The 19,876-nt window shown below is 34.7% G+C and overlaps 3 protein-coding genes across 11 annotated transcripts; 1 reads left to right on the top strand and 2 right to left on the bottom strand.

Annotated features, from left to right (window-relative positions):
• Positions 1-366: 366 nt before the first annotated feature.
• LOC125196021 (protein GET4-like) lies at positions 367-3,488 on the bottom strand. 5 transcript variants are annotated; one of them, XR_007171816.2, is made up of 6 exons: positions 3,286-3,479; positions 2,942-3,021; positions 2,370-2,435; positions 2,017-2,111; positions 1,422-1,482; positions 367-608 (listed from the first exon to the last, which is right to left on the bottom strand). XR_007171816.2 is itself a non-coding variant. In XM_089056169.1 (6 exons), exons 1-4 carry the CDS (start codon positions 3,349-3,351, stop codon positions 2,101-2,103), a joined length of 228 nt encoding a protein of 75 aa, XP_088912295.1. In that variant the 5' UTR covers positions 3,352-3,488; the 3' UTR covers positions 367-608; positions 1,422-1,482; positions 2,017-2,100. The 5 variants fall into 5 exon arrangements, 2 of the variants coding, with proteins under 2 accessions (XP_088912295.1, XP_088912294.1); XM_089056169.1 differs by having other exon boundaries at positions 2,370-2,440; positions 3,286-3,488; XM_089056168.1 differs by having other exon boundaries at positions 2,370-2,451; positions 3,286-3,486.
• Positions 3,489-6,984: 3,496 nt separating this feature from the next.
• Positions 6,985-7,677, top strand: LOC125196020 (small ribosomal subunit protein uS9). Its single transcript, XM_048094367.1, has one exon. It carries the CDS (start codon positions 7,074-7,076, stop codon positions 7,512-7,514), a length of 441 nt encoding a protein of 146 aa, XP_047950324.1. The 5' UTR covers positions 6,985-7,073; the 3' UTR covers positions 7,515-7,677.
• Positions 7,678-8,108: 431 nt separating this feature from the next.
• On the bottom strand, positions 8,109-12,126 carry LOC125196016 (filament-like plant protein 7). Of its 5 annotated transcripts, none has more exons than XM_089069592.1 (6): positions 11,910-12,126; positions 11,327-11,491; positions 11,105-11,252; positions 8,937-11,004; positions 8,794-8,854; positions 8,109-8,713 (listed from the first exon to the last, which is right to left on the bottom strand). In XM_089069592.1, exons 2-6 carry the CDS (start codon positions 11,393-11,395, stop codon positions 8,252-8,254), a joined length of 2,808 nt encoding a protein of 935 aa, XP_088925718.1. In that variant the 5' UTR covers positions 11,396-11,491; positions 11,910-12,126; the 3' UTR covers positions 8,109-8,251. The 5 variants fall into 5 exon arrangements, with proteins under 5 accessions (XP_088925718.1, XP_088925717.1, XP_047950320.1 ...); XM_089069591.1 differs by having other exon boundaries at positions 11,327-11,425; XM_048094363.2 differs by lacking the exon at positions 11,910-12,126 and having other exon boundaries at positions 8,109-8,698; positions 11,327-11,851.
• Positions 12,127-19,876: the final 7,750 nt, after the last annotated feature.

The raw sequence follows: 19,876 nt of genomic DNA, 5'->3' as shown, positions 1-19,876 counted from the left end.
TGGCGGATTTGAACCGCGACAATATATCGCCGCTAAAATTTCAGTGGCGGAAAATTTTCCGCCACTGCAGTTTACTGACGGATTACCCACGGAATATGTTTCGCCAGAGAAGTTCCGCCACTAAAATTTGAAAATAGTGGCGGATTTGGGGTGCCGTTGTTAGTGGCGGAATAGTAACCGTCACTGAATTTTCCGCCACTGTTCCGCCAGTAATTTATGATGCTATATAGTGGCAAAATGAATCCGCCACTATATTTTTGTACAAATTTTGATTTTGTTTATTTTAATATTACCAACCCTATTAGTATAATTTTTTCAACATATCAATGGGATTATTCAAAGTAAAAGTAATAATAGATACACAACTACTCGTTAAATACTCATAACACCAAAGTTCAATAATATTGAGCATTAGTACATAGAGCATTAGTACAAATTCTAAAATTTGGTTAATAACAAAATAACAATTTAGTGTTAGATTTATCATCTACACATCTTGTTCCTTCCTAGTACCATGAACTTCGTCTCTTTCCTTTGCAAATTTTTGAGCAAACTTATATGCACTATTAATCTCTGTAGTATGCACAAAGCCACCTGAAACCTAGAATCTGCACGCGCAACATGAAAGATAATCTGGTAAGCTCTTACATTACTAGAGCAACGAAAAATCATATTTAGCCTCAAACATATCAAAGGATCCCTCTATAAGATGATGATCATATGGACCAGAATGGAGACAAAGTGTTGGAAGTTTTTTGCCTGACTCACAAAAATGCTTAATCACTACTAGCATTAAGCTTGAATTCTTAATCTATAAACAAATCAGATCTTGCTTTGTGCATTAACAATCATCCACAATTAAACTTTGATTTCAAGTTTTCAACACAACCTTCAATTCCAATGCTATTAGTATTATGAGAAGTGATCAACAATTAAACAACATTTGCAATGATAACTAAGAACACAGACACAGCGACGCACGCAGTCAGCAATGAACACAAAACTAACAAAACACACACATAGCAGCAGCAGCATCAGCAAAAGAGGTCAATTATTCCCTTCAATCACAATTATTTTTACTAATAAACAGATCCCCATCAATGAAAGACATAACATATCAGCCCCATCAATGAAAGACATAACTAGATAGTACTAATAAACATATCCCCATAGCTTTGAATGCCAATTAAAACTAATTGCACACAAGAATTGATCAACTCCAACCAACCTAAACACTCTAAATGAATTATTATGCAGCTTGTCAAAAAACTAATGGGAACAAACAGAACATAGCATGCTTCCTATAGAAACACATGAAGAGGCCAACTTCAATGTTTCTATCATTAAGACATCTAACAATAACTATAACAATAATAAAGATATTGTTCCACCAAGTAGCACCATTAATTTTAACTTCATACCAGATGTTGTTTCTTCAAGACAATGCCCCAAACACAACTCTTTCCACTTAGCACCAACTACCTGTTCATTGAATTTGGAAGGACCAAACTTCCATCAACAACATAAATAAAACACAACACAATTTTAATTATGCAAAGCAATAATATATCCTAAACGGCGAAGCAAAACTGAGTACAAATCTAGGCAGAGCACTCGGTTCATTTTTTCTAAACTGTCCTCTTCAAATGCAACTTAATTTTATCAGACAAAGAGTAGTAGCAAGTGAAATGATATTCTACCATTTGATTGGAAAAGTATAAATAGTTGACATAGTACAAGAAAGAATAGAAAATCTCAAATACTCAAAGCTTACTCTTAACTTCATGAACGGAGAGCAATCAACATATAATAGTAGTAGTATAATACAGAGGCATATCAACAGAGTATTTGAGCAAACAGCGGGCTGCAAAGAAACCCAGAGATGTCTTCCTAATAAGGTTGAAGATTTCTACTTCAAAATTAAAAGATAAAACGAAATCGCACCGAGGAATATAAGCAAAGTAGGATGAGCTATTCATGTGTTTTGACTGCATACAATGAAGCTGATGGACTAACCAGAGAGATTAGAAAGGCCGAAGAGATAGTCTATAAATCAGATGAGATTTATTCCAACTCTGCTTTCCATCTGAGCTGTTGAAACTAAACAAGGCCTGTAACATATGGTTCCATTAGTTCTAAATTGAGCTCACTTGCCAACTCTCGATGTAAATAATCATCAATCATGTGTTTATGAAGGCATGTTTATGAAGGCTAGAAATTAATGAAGTAGAGATCTTCCATCTAGAATTCTAGATAATAGTCAAAACATTGAATAATTAGGAACGGATTGTTATTATTAATAGTTGAGAAAAGACCCAACATATCAACACACATACAAAATAGAAGGCAAATCAGAAGATGGAACTGACCAAGAGTGTCATCGCCATAAGGGATGTTTCCTTTAACAAGGTGTTCCACAAAATAGACAGCAAGCTCTGCACTGCATGTAAACTGAATTGAGTATATAGTTCATCAAAAGTTCCAGCTTGAGATAATATAAGAAGATTATATTATTTCTTTTCTATTTTGAAAAATAATAAGGCATGGAGCTTGAGGTCTCCAAACTTGATAAAATTTAACTTAACATATAGAAGTTTCTTATGCTACTGAATAGGTTTCAGCACAAATAATTATCACTTAGGGGGATTTACTTTTCATGATTGAATATTTTTTTCCTCATTAATATCCAAGTCAGACCTGTCCATTTGCTAATTGTAGGCAAGCACCTGAGTGAAAAATATCCAAGGCTTCTAAGTACCAGTATGATGAAGGTAGTCAATTGAAAGAAATAAGATTAAGTTTTATCTAGGGAGAAAGTGTCCTGACATTGGCTATAACTATAAGTCAAAAACATAAGATTATCTTCCTAAGTTCTGGAACATCGCCACATTTGTTGTTAACCATATTATTTATTTTCCTAGTAGAAATTTGACTATCTTACCTAGAACCAAGAGATTTATACATTTGATGAGCGCCATAGAAGTTTCCTTCCTCTGCAACTTTCTTAATCTTCTCAATTGTCTACAATTGAGAGCTAAGAAATATAAGAGCAGGAATGAACGGAACAAAGCGAACTAAGAAGACATTTACAAGCTAATTCATATGCGTAGCACCATGAAGTTTTGCAAAGATGAAAAAAAATGGTGGGGGAAATTACTGCTCAAAAACCACAACCCCAATTAAGAGGCTCCCTAGCGTCGTTTTACACCTTGAATTCATTGTTCCCTCCATTTCTTCACTGCCGTTTTAAATTTCTTTAAATGCCAAAGAAAAAATTAAACTTACACGGTAGCGGTGATGTTGTCCTGGAGCGGCGAATCTGGATCGGTGACGGAGCTGGAGCGGCGACATCGGCGACGGAGCTGGAGCCGCGACGGACTGGAGTGGCGACGCGTCGGCAACGGCAGGGAGAAAATTAGCGGAAGAGTGAAGTGTGAATTGTGAATGAAAATCGTAAATCTTTAAGTGTGCCCTAGTTTAATTATGATTCATAAACCACTGGTGGAAAATAATCCGCCACTAGTGCAGCGGTGGAAAATCCGCCACTAGATTTAAATTTATAATATTATATACCACTATATTTAATTTTTAAAGAGAAAATGATTTTTAGTGGCGGAATTAATTCGCCGCAGATATGGTTGGATTAAAATCCGCCACTGATCCGTGGGAATTCCTCCACTAAATTTTCTCGCGGATTTCGTCACTATTCCGCCACTATTACTGGCAAACACTTTCCGCCACTAATTTTCGCCGCTAATTTAGAGTTTTTTTGTAGTGATTAGTATTAATAAAAATATTATTTTAATATTTTTCGAAGAAGAGTATTTCAATATTAAAAAAATAATGTCATATTTTGATATTATATATTTAGAGGGAGGTGATCAATTGCTAACTAATTAGCAATCCAAAATTGAGACCAATTTTTAACCATTAGATTAGAAGATCTTGTAGTTGATATAATGATAAGTGTAATATATTTTAAATTTAAATAATTATTAATTAAATTAAAAGGGTATTAATGTCAAATCCTATATGTAACTAACTATTTTCTCTCTCCTCAAAATCATCTCAAATCTTTAAATTTACGTAACTCTCTCAATTTAAATTATTTTTTCGCAAAAAATATATCAAATTAAAGATAATTTAATAAGGATTCCAACGAGATCTCAATTGCATATGTTCCCACGATGTTCGGGTGATGAAATTTGATAAATTATATTTCAATTTTCGTACATGTTGATAAGCAGATTTTATCAACAAATGCAACAAAAAATCTCAATATATTGTAGACAAAATCTCAATATTATGCATGTTCAATCTCAATAAAAATGTGTTGATATTTTCTTGTCCTTGTGTTGATATTCTAATGTCATATTCTAATTTAAATAATTATTAATTAAATTAAAAGGGTATTAATGTCAAATCCTATATGTAACTAACTATTTTCTCTCTCCTCAAAATCATCTCAAATCTTTAAATTTACGTAACTCTCTCAATTTAAATTATTTTTTCGCAAAAAATATATCAAATTAAAGATAATTTAATAAGGATTCCAACGAGATCTCAATTGCATATGTTCCCACGATGTTCAGGTGATGAAATTTGATAAATTATATTTCAATTTTCGTACATGTTGATAAGCAGATTTTATGAACAAATGCAACAAAAAATCTCAATATATTGTAGACAAAATCTCAATATTATGCATGTTCAATCTCAATAAAAATGTGTTGATATTTTCTTGTCCTTGTGTTGATATTCTAATGTCATATTGTTGATATTTATAATACACAATGTTGATATAAAAAACACCCACGAAAATTATCATATGATAACATAATGACGATATTACCTTTTTGTTGATATTTTGCCTACTATTTATTGAGATTTGTGAGCTTTAATCTCATCCACTCATTTTAAAATCTAAGGGTAGGAATTTAGTCTTGATTTTGGATTAGGGTGCTATAAGCATTTGAATAGGATCCTAGATATAAATATTATTATTGATTTTTGTAACGTTTCATGATATAGTATTGTATATATACTGATTAGTGTATACATTGTAGTATTATGTCACAGTATATTTGCTAGTCAAGAAATATATTCTACTATAATAAATTCAAATGTTGTTTTATTTTTAGTTATAGAAAAAAATGGACAAAATGAAGTTTGATTTTTAAGCAACTTATAAAAGTAATGAGTCAATTAAATAATTAATACCCAAAAATATCTATATTTACTGAATTGCAATTTATGGCCAGCCACATTATGGCCACATAGCATTACCCTTCGAAAAAATAGTCATAATATATTACTATATCTTACTTCTCTCCGTTCTACAATAAAAGTTTTCTTACTATAAATGCTAAGAGTTTTGTTACTATAAATGGTAAGTAGTCATACATTCCATCAATTAATTCTACTAACTTTTTATTACAAAACTAATAGTCTAATATATATAAGTAAGACTCATATTCCACTAACTTATTCAGTTCATTTTTTTTTTATATTTCTTAAAACTCATGATATAATCAAATAGGATTCCTATTGCTGGATGAAGGGAGTACTATCTATACTTCTATACTAATATAAAAGGCGAGTTTTGACTTTATTTTGAAATATTCATAAGTTATGGGATGAATTTGGATATTTATAAATTTTAAGCTTAATCAATGAATAATATTTTTTAGAGGGAACATCTTTTTAAGTCAACGAACTTTGCCAAAGTATCATTTTAGGTCCGTAAACTTTAAAAATATCATTTTAGGTCCATTAACTACGGGTTAATATCATTTGAGGTATTTAAAAAAAAATTGGACGAAAATGCCCTTAAAATCTTCAAAGGTCAATTTGGACTATTCTTTCGCCAATCATCTCGTGTCAGAGACATAGAATCCAACAATTTTTAACAGCAAAGTTTTATATTTAAATTCAATTTAGATGTTAATTGATCTCCATTTTGAAATTCATCTCCGAATGACAATCCAAATTAATAGCTATCTAATTTCAAAATAAATAACTAAGTAGAATTCACACATCACCTATAGTAAGTTATTAAAATGCATTTCGATTGAAAAAATAAAATAAAGTATCAAGTACCAATTCACTATCATTAAATAATTAGTCATCTAATAATTGAAAAACTAACACATATTTTTTACGGCAAATTTTAATTATATTTAAATTCAATTTGGATGGTAACTGAATTAAATAGTACTAGTAGTTAAAAAAATTGTTGGACTGGTCTTTGACGCAAGATGAGTAGCGAAAGAATTGTCCAAATTGCCCTTTGAAGGCCTTGAGGGTATTTTCGTCCGGAAAAAGTTCAAAATACCTCAAATGATATTTTCAAAGTTCACGAACCTAAAATGAGAGTATTTTCAAAGTTCACGGACCTAAAATGATACTTTGACAAAGTTCATGAACCTAAAAAGATGTTCCCTCTATTTTTTAAGAATAAATAAGATTAAAATGGAGGTTACAAATATTTATGATTATAAGAGGACTATGATTTGTAACTTCTGACCATCTCCGTTAATTTATTTTCAAATGCGAAACTGTCAAAAAATAAATAAATTATCGAGGATAATAAATGTAAACCATAATACAAAAATAGTGGCAAAATAGTGGATGGAGGGAGTACTATAGATTATGAAATAGAGTATTTAGTCTAATAAACTGAAAGAATGTAAATTGTAAATAAAGGTGAATGATAGTAGTGTACACGTTTAAGGACAGCCTACTAAAAACTACATTCTCCGGTAGATGTCATACTTGAAAAATAGTACGAGATTTTAGAAGATGTTATTTTGAATGTTAAGTGGTAAGAGAAAATATAATTTTATAATTGATATGAGAATGATTTTTTTTAAAAAGAAGAAATATTATATCTTTTATGGAATAAATTAAATATGAAAATGTGACATTTATTATAGGACGGGAGGGAGTACAACTATAAATAGGGCCCAGCCCAAATATTAACCTTATTTCTTCCCTTCCGAAACTTCTCTCCTTTCTCTCCGCCGTTAGGGTTAGGGTTTTAGCAGCAGTCGGAGAGAGATAGAGAGAGAGTCATGGCTACACCGACCGCAACCGAATCTGTTCAGTGTTTTGGGAGGAAGAAAACTGCAGTAGCGGTCACACACTGCAAGCGCGGCCGTGGTTTAATCAAAATCAATGGCAAGCCGATCGAGCTGGTGGAGCCGGAGATCCTCCGTTACAAGGCGTTCGAGCCGATCCTCCTCCTCGGCCGCCACCGATTCGCCGGAGTGGATATGCGCATCCGCGTGAAAGGAGGCGGTCACACCTCGCAGATCTACGCCATCCGGCAGTCCATCGCGAAGGCGCTCGTGGCGTTCTACCAGAAGTACGTGGACGAGCAGTCGAAGAAGGAGATCAAGGACATCCTCGGTAGATACGACAGGACTCTGCTCGTCGCCGATCCCAGGCGCTGCGAGCCGAAGAAGTTTGGTGGTCGTGGTGCCCGCGCCAGGTTTCAGAAATCCTACCGTTGAAATGCTGCTAGTAATCGTAATCATTTCCTTTTAATCGTTGAATTAGTATGTGTCCACACACTAAGTTGAACTTGAGCTGCTGATAGTGTCTGGATTACTTCGTCGTTTTCTTTTTGTATCACAGTTTTGATGTTAGTGAATCGTTCCTGCGTTTTCGGTTTAATTTGGAGTGTTGTTTCGTTCCATTCCAATGTGTGTTTTGTTAGTTATTGTTCTTTCAGTTCTTTTATTGTCCTTGCTAATTGTGCTGTGTGCCTCACTTAGATGATAACGTCGAATTATTATTGTTTTTCTAATTCTATCTGAAGCATCGAATCTACTTCTTGGATAGAATTGTCATGAATTTGGCTGTAAAACAATCTAATAGTACGAGTAGTATATAAATGTGAAATGTCGATCTTTCTTAACCCACAGGTTATTTTCTTATAAATTATCTTAGGCTTAATGCATAGCCTTGATTTATCCAACTTCATTTTTGAAAATTTCGTGTTTTGAAACTGATACACAAAAGCAAAGGTTTAATCAGGCTGACTTTATCCACATTAGTTGTCATAAATCATGGGGTGATGATCATTCTTGCTGAAGCGAGTAAAATGCTTAAAGAAATTAGTAGCAGTATTAGTATTTTTACATCTACATTAGATCATGCATTAGAAGCAAACGTAAGTCTGGAGAAAACCACTCGGAATTTCAAGATGTCACAAATTTATTGCAATATTTGCCTTGCCATCTCTAGTTCATTTACCAAAGTAAATGGAGGTATTCTTGCTGCTACTTTTCTTCCTCCGAATGAGCAGCTTCCTCAGAAAGCCAACTCCTCCGCCTCCTTTCCTCTTGCTTGGGACTATGACTAGAGCTCCGGACTTGAGATATGTTGCTGGTGTTGCAACTTGGCTGTCTGGGAAAGAGATGGCCTTGTAGTTGCATGCAGACGGCACACTCTCCACTGTCGTGCTGATGATCTGTTTCGTCTGAGGGGACTCCTCGTTGTTGACCTGCCCATTGTCCTCAAACATCATCTGTTCGCGCAGAGACGAGTGTTGCTTCGAATTTTGCTTCCTGCTGTCACTCATGTCTAATTCCTTTGCCGAAGTACCTAAGGCCTTTAGCTGTTTTCCTAGCTTCACTATGGCTTCTTCACACTCTGCTAACTTAGCAGATGCTTCTGCAGTAATCTCCATCCCCTGCCATATTCCAAACTATTTGTTTTAATCATTGCTAAAATTAGTAACTACTACTACATTACCACCTTAAAATGCTAGTAAATTAAGAAACTTACAGTTTGCAGCAGCCCTCCTTGGTTTTCATGATTCTCTGCATATGGATTGTTTGCAATGCTGCTGATGGCAAATACACAAATCAAACACAGATATTTACAATCTTATGTAAAAGGTTAGGATCACTCAAGAAAACACGAGATACCTTTCGAGTTGTAGTTGAAGCTCAAGGCAGGTTCCTTCTAGTTCTTGACAGCAATGGCTTTTATCATCCAGCTCAACTTCTGCACAAGATAATTTCTGGAGAAGTTCATGAAGTTTGGCTTTTGAGACAGTGAGCTGCGTCTCGAGATCTTCATTCACTACCTTCAGATTCTCTAGCTGATCCTCGCTCACCCTCTTTGATCCTTTCAGAGCTTCAATCTCATTTTGCTGGCTTGCAATGCCTTGTTGTGACTGCGCTAGTTTATGCAGCAGTGCCTCGTTGCCCTTCCTCCTGAACAACGGACTACTAACTTGGCTTGATGATTTGATGAAACTCAGCTCATTCTTCAACCCTTTTATCTCTACTTTGCATGCTGAATGCATCTTCTCCATTTCAAGCATGAGATTCTGCACGGACTCGAGCTCCAGTGCCGTTCCTGGCCCCTCTCCACCAAGGTGCTTTCTGAATTCGTCTGTCACGGTGGAATGGTCTTGAAGCGAGACACAACTGTTCATGACCCATTCAAGAATGTATGCCAAATCCACTGTGAATTTCACAAAACTGATCTTCCCATTTAGCAGCTTGTTGCAACTGTCAATGAATTCTTCCAAGACTGCAGTTAGATCACTCTTTTTCCATCTGAAAGCACGAATTTCGTAGTCCCCGTCCACTTTTGATGAATTCATGTCAACAATAAGCTCTATCAATTTCGTGATGGATCTGTTCATGTCGGGTTGAAGGGAGTCCATGCTCAACACTGCTGGGCTTGGAGACGAAGGTGGCGATTTCCATGTGATGTATCCACTGATGGGAAGCTGCTGGGATGCCTCAGGGTGTCTGATGTTGCGCGAAGACACCCTGATGTCTTCAAGAAGCTCATCAATGCTTCTTTGCGAAGCGTTGTGTTGCTCCAAGATCATGTTAGTCACATTCTGTAGCCAATCATCATCAATTTTCTTGCAAAATGTGTCTCTGGCCTTGATTAAATCATGCTCCGTTTCGCTAGAGGTATCACGCACTACCAGAGCAAGCCTGTTCGATTCCACATCAAACGACCCCCCACATGGGGGTTCTACGGAAACTATAGCAAGTTTCTCCATCTCCACAAAATCATCCATTAGGCTCATTTCAGAAGCTCCAATCATTTGACATTCGGAAACTAATGCAAGAGCCCTCGAACCGATCTCATCTACTGCAACAGTATTCTTCACCAATTTATGTTCAGATTTCTCATGAGACTCAGAATCCTTTAGTTTTCTAAGATGGAAGATTTCCTCATCTTTCTTTGCCAAAAACTCCTTGAAAACCGTGTTCTCTTTCTGCAAATCCTGCACCTGATCAATCAAGAAACGGAGCTGCTTACTCGTGTTTTCAAGGTCAAGGCCGTATACATCACCGTGGCCTTGCAGAGGTGAACCCCCACATGTGGCCTTTCTCCGAGTACTGATCTGCTTTCTTCCCTGTGTCTCCATATCCCGTGCCAACATAGTCGGACCTTTACGTATGAGGCCACGCAGTCTTTGGCATTCCACTTCCAACTTCTTGATTTTCTTGACATTCTCCATATGCTGCTTGAGGGAAGATTCAGCAGAACGACGGCTGCATTCTATCTCCTTGTTCTTGAGCTCAAGTTCCTTCTCAACACTCCGATACTCATATTTCAGAAAAGCATTTTCCTTTTCGACAGAATCCAATCTCGCCATCAGAGCCTCTAACTCAGCCTGTGTCTGAATCTTGATACTATTGAGATCCTCAATTATTTTCTCTTTCACAGCTACAGCCTTGTTGAGACATGAATTCTCAGAATCTAGGCTTGCTAGCCGCTTTCTTGTCTCAGACAGCTTCTCCTCGAGTTTCTTGTGCGATTTCTCAAACTCCTCAGATGTCTGCATCACAGCATCACGCATTCTCTGCTCCTGATCTTGCCGAGCAAGATTGAGCTGCTCCATGCAGTTCTTCAACGTCGAGTTCAAGTGGCCTAATCTCTCATTTGCAGCTGACCTCTGCTGTTGAGCCTCATCGAGCTCTTGTCTCAGACGGCATATTTCTTCCTCCGCCTTACGCCTGTCTGAAGTAGGATAGATTCAAGTGCAAAACCACATCATTCAACACCAGAAGCAACAAAGACGAAGGCTGTGAAAGCAATGAAAAACGCAGAATATATATACCTGCTGCAGCAACCTCAGCCTCTCTTTTGTAGCTCAACACAAGCTCATCTTTGGCTGAGCACTCATCAGCAGCAGAAGCCAACTTCTCATTCAACAATTTCAAGGAATTCTCGAGATCTACTTCTTTCTCAATCGAAACTGTTTGTGCCTAAGTAAATTACATGTGTAGAATCAATTATGAGTAATGAAGCATGTCTAAGTAAAAAAAAAAGTGTGCCTTACTTCATCTAAAATTGCAAGAATGGTCTTCTCAGATGATTTTCTCCTCCATAGCCATGTCTTCTGATCCATTATTATTCCCTCTAATCAAGAACATAAATTCTAAAAAAACCAAAAAAAGAAAAATTAAATGCTGAATTCTGTCATTGCTACCATTTCCTGCAAAAGCTGTTAAAAGAAACACAAAGTCTTGAATATTTTCATATAGAAAAGTTCACTTCTATTCTGAAAAAAAAATACTAGCAACATTGCATCAGGAAACAAGAAAATCATCTGAGTGGGTTAAATTTGTTGAAAAAAAGAGCAAATGTTATCTTAGGGAATAAATCTCTAACAACTGAGCAAGTGGAATATGAATATGACAGCTGCATTTTCCAGTTATAACAGAGAAGAAAAATCAAGAAATTGAAAGAGATAGTGCATGCTTGCAGTATGGTGAAAAATATTATTGGACATGGCAAAACCATCACACATGGGCAGTGAATAGAGGTGACAGAAAAATGCAGACAAAACTTTTGGAAATGAGATTTATGTCCGAAGCCTAGAATTAGATAGCTTGCAATAATGTGTTGGTGCAAATACTTACTTGAATTAGAACTGCAAATATGCCTAATCTCACTTCTCTGCATTTATACTTTGCTCACCACTCACATTATGCATATACATGATTGATTGTGTGCAAATATATTAAAGCATGAAATAGTAGTAATAAATGCAGCTGCACCGCAGGCTTGAATTCTGCAGATGAATTTAAAGTGGTGGAATTTTTGGAGTTATAAAACCACCAATAACATCAAATGTGGAACAAGAAAAGGGAATACTTGGATTTAATTTTAGTAAATAAATGCTACAGAGCTCCACCGACAAAACCCTGAGCTGTAAAATAAGTCTAACCAAGAGTGAAACAATAGTGATAAATATGTATAGCAAATGCAAAGACCATACATTTTAATATAAAAAAATCATGAGCTAAATGGGTTGGTAAAGAAAGTGAGGAAAGCATACTCTATCAGGAATTGACTGGCCGTTACAAAAAATATTATAGAAATTAAATAAAATATATGAGAGATTTTAAATTAATTGTAGTATTTAAAATAGGAACAGAAAATCATTTTTAATCCTTTAATAATAAATTTATATATGTTGGCTGGATATACATCTCCATAGTGGATGAGTGCAATATCAGAATGAATTCGAATTGACGAATCTTATAAGAGGCGAAAATTTATTAATTTTATGTAATTTTTTAGTACAATCATTAAATATAGTACTGATTTTGTGTAAGATTATTTGCATTGATGGAATATAGAAGCGTTACAACCTAACAAATTCAACAAAGACATGCCTGATGCAACGTGTTGAGAGAGGTTTGTTTCATTTGAGATTTCAACAGGATCCATCGTAATTACAGTTTCCTTTAACTTTGATGGTAATTATTATTTGCGATTTATTATGCTACCACAACTCTTTGAATCTATGTTTGGTTATTTTCAATGTGTCTATTTATTTTGGAGGAAAATAATTGGGAAAATGCTACTGTCTATTAAATGCATATTGTATAAATTCTAGCCTAACATACAATGATAGTATTACCTTGTAGTAATATAATATATGTGCAATCAAGAAAAAAACACTAAATTACTACTATGGTTCTTTCGTGCCTAAAGTTTAAGTATCGCCGTCTTTAGTTTCTATTGTTCTACCAAAACTATTTAGAGGCAAAAAGTAAGTTGATATTCTATTTAGTGCTTATGAATAATTAAATATTTTCAAATTTTCCATTTATATATATATTTTTATAGATATAAGAATAATTTTTAGCATCACTAAACTAAATAAGAGAAAGAGATTTAAATTTGGAAATATTCTTCCATTTATTCTTTATTAAATATTCAATTTAGATTTCACATGAACTTTAAAGAAAAATAAATGGAGAAAATAATAAAATTTAAATTAAACAGTTATAGTACAGAGTAGTATTAATTTTATATTAAAATACAAATGAAATAGATTAGTGGTATATAAGGATCAATTTGTTAAAAATAATAAAAATGAAATGAGACATATATTAATAAAAATCTCAAAATAAAATATGAGATACTCCTATTTAATAGAATATGCATAAGATAGTAGTAGAATTGAGTTATTCAACTATTGATTTCGTCGGCATTCATTTTTTTGTATTTAATTACTATAAAGCAGTTGGGACTTGGGAGTTCTATCTTTGTCCTAGGTTGAATCAACTGGTCCGTGAAATAACCCCTTTTAATCTAGTTTATCTTACTCAATTTGTTTTTGCGCCACTTTGTTTTATTCGGTGATTTAGCATTTTATTCTATATCTAATAATTTGTGGAGGTAAAATAAAGAATAAAGCTTATTCGGATTCGAAAGCAGATGTATAATTTATATTCATCTCTAGTGGTGATTTTTAATTAGGGTTAATAGTTATTTAAATTATTCGGATTCGAAAGCAGATGTATAATTTATATTCATCTCTAGTGGTGATTTTTAATTAGGGTTAATAGTTATTTAAATTATGAAGCTTGGTCTATCCTATGAATTTTAAAATTAGAATATTAAATTATAAAATTTCAAATTTTTTTCAATTATCTCGTTCAAGAACAAATTATTCTTTTAACCATATTCAAAATGTCATGCTTCATTAAAATAAGTATTTTTTTTTCACATTCCTTTATTTTCTCAGTTCTCTTCTTATTTTGTTTGAATATTATTGTTTTAACATCACTAAAAAATATCGATTTTTGCATGTACGTGATAATTGAGAAAAATTGAAACTTTGTATATTTAATATTTCAATTTCAAAGTTTATGGGACAGATCAGAATTTGACTAAATTTCGTGATATAAAGGTGATTATCCCTTTTAATTGATATAGCACGTGAAATTTATACAAGATGGTTTTACATTGACATTTTGTAGACTAAAATAAGTTATATAAGAAAGTTTCATAATAAAATGCACCAAATGTAAAACATTGTTGCTATTTTAAAATGAGCCTCAAGTTGTAGTATATACGTACGTGCATGTATTTAACGCCTTTTTGGTTAAAAAAAACAAAAGGAGTAAGAGACTCAGAGAGTTGGGAGAGTGTCAACACTATGAGTCAGCAATATACCCCATTCCAAACACCAAATATATGCTCCGAACTACTCCCTCCGTCCCGGCTAAGATGACACATTGCTTAGCCGGCACGGAGTTTTAGAAGTTATTGGTTAAAGTGTTTAATTGGAGAGAGAGAAGGTGGGTGTAAGTATTAAAGTAGAGAGATAAAGAAAGATGAATATTTTAATAGGAGTGAGAAAAAGTGGTTGAGTGTATTAATTGGAGAGATAAAGTTACCAAAAAAGGAAATGTGTCATCTTAGTTGGGACAAACAAAAAAGGAAAACGTGTCATTTTAAGCGGGACGGAGGGAACAATAAAATTCAGTTTGTTTTTATTCTAATTTCAGTTTAGTTCAGTATAAAAATTATTTTGGATGTATCTAAAACCAATCACTAGTTATGGTGTGAATATTCGTGACCATATTCATAGAGAATATGTATCTAAAGATATTTATCGACCAAAGATCATAATTTTAAAGCATAGATTTAGAAATATTTGGACAAACAAATGGAGTATTTTACTTATACGGTCATTCTGCTCTCTCATTTCATATGATTTATGAATACACATGTTTATTGAAGTCTGGAAGACAACCATAAGAGCATCTCCAATGGTCGGCTAGCGACCGGCTAGCCGATTCGTCACGCTGGCCGATCAGCTAGCCGAACCATTGGAGTCGGCCAGCGCAAAATCGGCCAAAATTTCGGCGTCCGCTGGCCGATCGACCGACGCTAGCCGATGCGCTGGCCGCCATTGTGGCGTGCCGATCGGCCAGCGCCGATTTTCGATTTTTTTTTTTAAAAACCTATATAAACGCGATTTTCTCTCTCTCTAAATTTCTGTACAAGAACAACATCTAACGATGGACAACAACAACTAGGCCCAATACAAAATTAAGAACTAAAACAGAAACATGTCATACTAACATTTTTTAATGTATTTTTTTAATAAATTAGTGAGGAGTAGAGTGAGGCGTTGGCTCGTGTGTGGAAGCACGGATTTTTTTTTATTATGTAATTTTTTTGGTTTTTAGTTAATGTACTTTTTTTTTATTTAAATAAAATTAATGAATTTTTCCCGTATATATGTCGTAAATTTAATTCCGTATTGTGATTTTAATTCCGTAAATGTAGTATTTTTTGAATTATTTTTATTGCGGCTGGCCTATGGCTGACCTAAATCTGATGTGGCAGGTGGATTTTTAGTGCTGCTGACGTGGCAGGGGGAGAAACTGCTGGCCGATTTCTGACCGATTTCTGGCCGGAGTACCATTGGAGATGCTCTTAGGCTAGCGACCGGCTAGCCGATTGATGTGGCTGGCCGATCAGCTAGCCGAACCATTGGAGCAGGCTAGCCGAATTTCGGCGAAAAAACCGGCCAAGGCTAGCCGATTGCGTGTGGCTGGACGATGCGCTGGCCGCCATTGTGGCGGCCCGATCGGCCAGCGACGATTTTTAATTTTTTTTTTTAAAACCTATATAAACGCGATTTTAGTTTCATTTTCATTTGCACCGCTTGTTTTAACGAGTTTTCTCTCTCTCTAACTTTCTGTACAATAGCATCATCGAGCGATGAGTAACGCGGGTGGTAGCAGTGGTGGTAGTGGTGGGGATGCTGAGGAGTACGAACGGAGGATGAATGAGGTTATGAATGCCTACATGAACCGCGAGATGGAGCGGTACATGCGTAGGGTGGAACAGCAGGCGATACCTCGCCCTCCACGGGTTATCCACCGCCGGGCAGTGATTGATCGGGATCACGCCGCTGCACATCAGCGGCTGTACGACGACTACTTTCGGAGAACCCGCGGTTTCCCGCAAACATGTTCCAGCGGCGTTTTAGAATGCGCAGGGAGTTGTTTATGCGTATCTTTGACGCTTTGGAGCGTCGATATCTGTGTTTCCGCTTCAGGCACGATGCGGTTGGCAGACCCGGCCACACCCCTATTCAAAAGTGCACGGCGGCAATCAGGCAATTGGCCTACGGAGGCGCGGCAGACATGTGGGATGAGTACTCCACATCGGCGAGTCGACAGCCCTGTAATGTCTGAAGTATTTCTGTGAGGGCGTGATAAACATTTTCGGTGAGGAGTACCTTCGAAACCCTACTCCCCAAAATTGTCAGAATTTGATGCAGATGCACGGGGAGAAGCATTGGTTTCCCGGGATGTTAGGCAGCATAGATTGTATGCATTGGGAGTGGAAGAACTGTCCGACTGCCTGGAAGGGGGCCTACACGACCGGCTACAAGTCAAAGAATCCCACGATGATCCTCGAGGCCGTAGCTGATTACCGGCTGTGAATCTGGCATGTGTATTTTGGGGTAGCCGGGACAACGACCTCAACGTCCTGAACTCGTCTCCCCTCTTCAACGAGAAGTGCCAGGGCGTCAGTCCAGCCGTCTCATTTGTGGCCAACGACAACCGGCATGATATGGGCTACTACTTTGCGGATGGGATATACCCTAGGTGGCCTGTCTTTGTGAACACGATCAGACACGCAAGTGATGAAAGGAAGGCCTACTGTGCGGAACGACAGGAGTCGGCGCGCAAGGACGTGGAGCGCGCATTTGGTGTGCTCCAGTGTCGATGGGCAGCAATTAAGGGTCCAAAGCGTTTGTGGGATGTCAGATGCGTTTCCCAAATAATGTACGTCTGCATTATCCTGCACAACATGATCGTCGAAGACGAAGGCGTACACCCGATTAGTTGGGCCAATGACGATGAAGCCGGTGCAAGCCACGGAACGGCCACCCCTAGCGTACGACGTGGGGTACCTCTCGATGAAGCCGGCCGCCTCAAGGAATTTGCCGACATGCGCCAAGTGGAAGCTCATATTCAACTCCAAAAGGATATAATTGAACAGTTGTGGGCACGGAGGGCTGCACGCCGTTAGTTTTTTTTCTTTATTATGTACCTTTTTAAATGTAATTTTTTTTTATCTATGTACCTTTTTAAATGCAATTAATGAATTTTCCCGTATATGTCTCTTAAATTTAATTCCGTAATTTAATCGTAATTTTAATTCCGTAAATGTAGTATATTTTGAATTATTTTTTTTGCGGCTGGCCTATGGCTGACCTAAATCTGATGTGACAGGTGGATTTTTAGTGCTGCTGACGTGGCAGGGAGAGAGAGTGGCTGGCCTATGGCTGGTCTAATAGCATAGGAGATGCTCTAATCATATGTTAGCTTTAATTTCTCGACTATTGAAATCCTGTTCCCGATGAATTAAGAAAGGTATTTGTAACCCCATCATAGTTTTAGATTAAGTTAAATTTTCGAAAGTCTGAAAAAAAATGAGGTAAGTCGAAGTATTAATAAGTAAATATGCAAAGCGAATATTTGTATGGGAAATGCTGTGTGGCCACATTATAGGTGGCCACATTATAGCAGCCACACAAGGGTATAATAGTAATTAAAATTTTAAAATATTAAATATATTAAATTCAGTTTTGAGTGCCTTAGTGTTTTTACTTAATTGTCCTTTTATAGTATGCATTTACTTATCTAATCACTATTGAATAACTACAAGTCTTTAATACATTTATTCATCCTTATTTCTTCGCCAGAGAATAAAAAAGAATGGCTTCTCCACTGATATTCTCACATATCCTTCAAGTATATGCAAATTTCCCACCTTTTATTCCTTTTCTCATTTCTTCTAAATTTTAGTTTATCTAGCCTATCTCAATTAAATAAAGTGAATATTTCATCACTACATATACTCAAGTAAAATAAACTTTTAAAAAAAGTATTCTATTTATTAAAATCAGTCAAAGAGAAATATAAGTAAATAATAGTAATAATATTATTTCATTAAGATAATACGCTCTTTTTTATTCTTATAATGTGATATATTGGTATATATAGTACATTATATTTCTATTTCATATTTTAACATAATTAAATTATTAATCTGGACTATACATTATAAAATACGTTAACACATATTAATCGATTGATTTCCACTTATATTCGATATCCGTATTAAATTAATTTTGATTGAACAATTATATTGTTAAATATTTGTCTTAATATATCATAGTAGAATTTAACGAACAATTTTTAATACGGTGAGTCATATATTTAATAAAACTACTTAACAATATTAACTAATGACACTCATTATATACTTATATAACAATCATAATTCGTATAATTTTTAATGTTGTATCATTAATGTAAGTTAAAAAATTAAGCATTAAACCATCAATGAATAAAAAAACAAAAACACAAAAACAAATGAGGTTTTAATTTTTATGAATTTTGTAGAATTGAAAATATGAATAATATTTTTAACGTAATAAAATAAAATAAAATATATAAAATAAAATAAATAATACTAAATGTGCATTTAACGATGAACATGTTCATATAAGATTCTTACACAAGGTATGTAGCATTTCATTTTTTTTTGGCTCATCTCAAATTACTTATACTCCGTCCCATAAAAGTTGAGACAAACTTTTGGGCACGGAGATTAAGAATTTATATTAAATAAATAGGAGAGATGAAAAAAGTAGGAAAGATAAGAGAGAGTAAAGTAAATGATGGAATAAAGTAATAGTGATTAGATGTTTTGTCTTTTGTTAAAAAAGGAAATGACTCAACTTTGTTGGGACGGACTAAAAAGGAATACGACTCAACTTTTATGGGACGGAGGGAGTACTATTTCTATTTTAATAAGAATTAATTATATATTTTCTTATTAAATCTCCCCTTATTACACTTAAAATACGAATTTAACTGCACAAATTTATTTTAAAGATGTCAATTAATCTCCATCCATCAATTTCATAAGTACTCATATTCTCGGACGGATTAAAATGAAAAAACGAGACTCCTTTCACAGATGGAGGGAGTACTATATTATTTAATAATAATATATTTTCAATATACAATATTACGCTTTTAATACTGGAACAATCTTTCCTCAAACCATTTGAATTAATTTTATATAAAATAATTTTATAGTATAATGTTACATTTATTTTATATATAAGTTATTTAAATATTAATGTTAAATATAATATAGTTTAAATTATTTCATTTGTAAGTGAATCTAAATACCAATTATAGAATTTTAATATCATAAATATATTTATATTCTAATTTAAAAGTAGTTATATATAAAAATTAAATAATAATATATTAAAACATAAATAAAAGTACAAAGAAAAGAGAGAAACAAAGAAATAGTATGACACAAAAGAAACGTACATATACACAATGCAATATTTCCAAGATTATTTATTATTAATTGTACTCTATCCCTATTTATGCGCAAGGTTAAAACAGTCTTAGAAAAATGATACTTTTAAGATGACCTAACTTCAAGTAAATTAGCATTAAATATACATATTTTTATTACTCCCTCCGTCCCCTATTAGGAGTCACTCTTTGACCGGACACGGGTTTTAAGAAAT

The sequence above is a fragment of the Salvia hispanica genome, chromosome 4 (assembly GCF_029641045.1).
Source record: "Salvia hispanica isolate PSC_SH4W2 chromosome 4, Shi_PSC_v1, whole genome shotgun sequence".
Lineage (NCBI taxonomy): Eukaryota > Viridiplantae > Streptophyta > Magnoliopsida > Lamiales > Lamiaceae > Salvia > Salvia hispanica.
Note: the sequence above shows the minus strand (reverse complement) of the source record. Positions and strands in the feature narration are given on the sequence as shown.

Bases quoted from the DNA above. Each gene is read 5' to 3' on its own strand.
- LOC125196016 (XM_089069592.1), bottom strand. From the start codon at position 11,395: ATGGATCAGAAGACATGGCTATGGAGGAGAAAATCATCTGAGAAGACC. The intron at 11,005-11,104 runs GTATATATATTC...ATCCTACTTCAG, and splicing joins GGCTGAGGTTGCTGCAGCAG to ACAGGCGTAAGGCGGAGGAA. The intron at 8,855-8,936 runs GTATCTCGTGTT...ATTTGCCATCAG, and splicing joins CTTCAACTACAACTCGAAAG to CAGCATTGCAAACAATCCAT.
- LOC125196021 (XM_089056168.1), bottom strand. From the start codon at position 3,351: ATGTCGCCGCTCCAGCTCCGTCACCGATCCAGATTCGCCGCTCCAGGA. The intron at 2,452-2,941 runs GTAAGATAGTCA...TACTCAATTCAG, and splicing joins TATAAATCTCTTGGTTCTAG to TTTACATGCAGTGCAGAGCT. The intron at 2,112-2,369 runs GTCAGTTCCATC...CATATGTTACAG, and splicing joins TTATGGCGATGACACTCTTG to GCCTTGTTTAGTTTCAACAG.
- LOC125196020 (XM_048094367.1), top strand. From the start codon at position 7,074: ATGGCTACACCGACCGCAACCGAATCTGTTCAGTGTTTTGGGAGGAAG.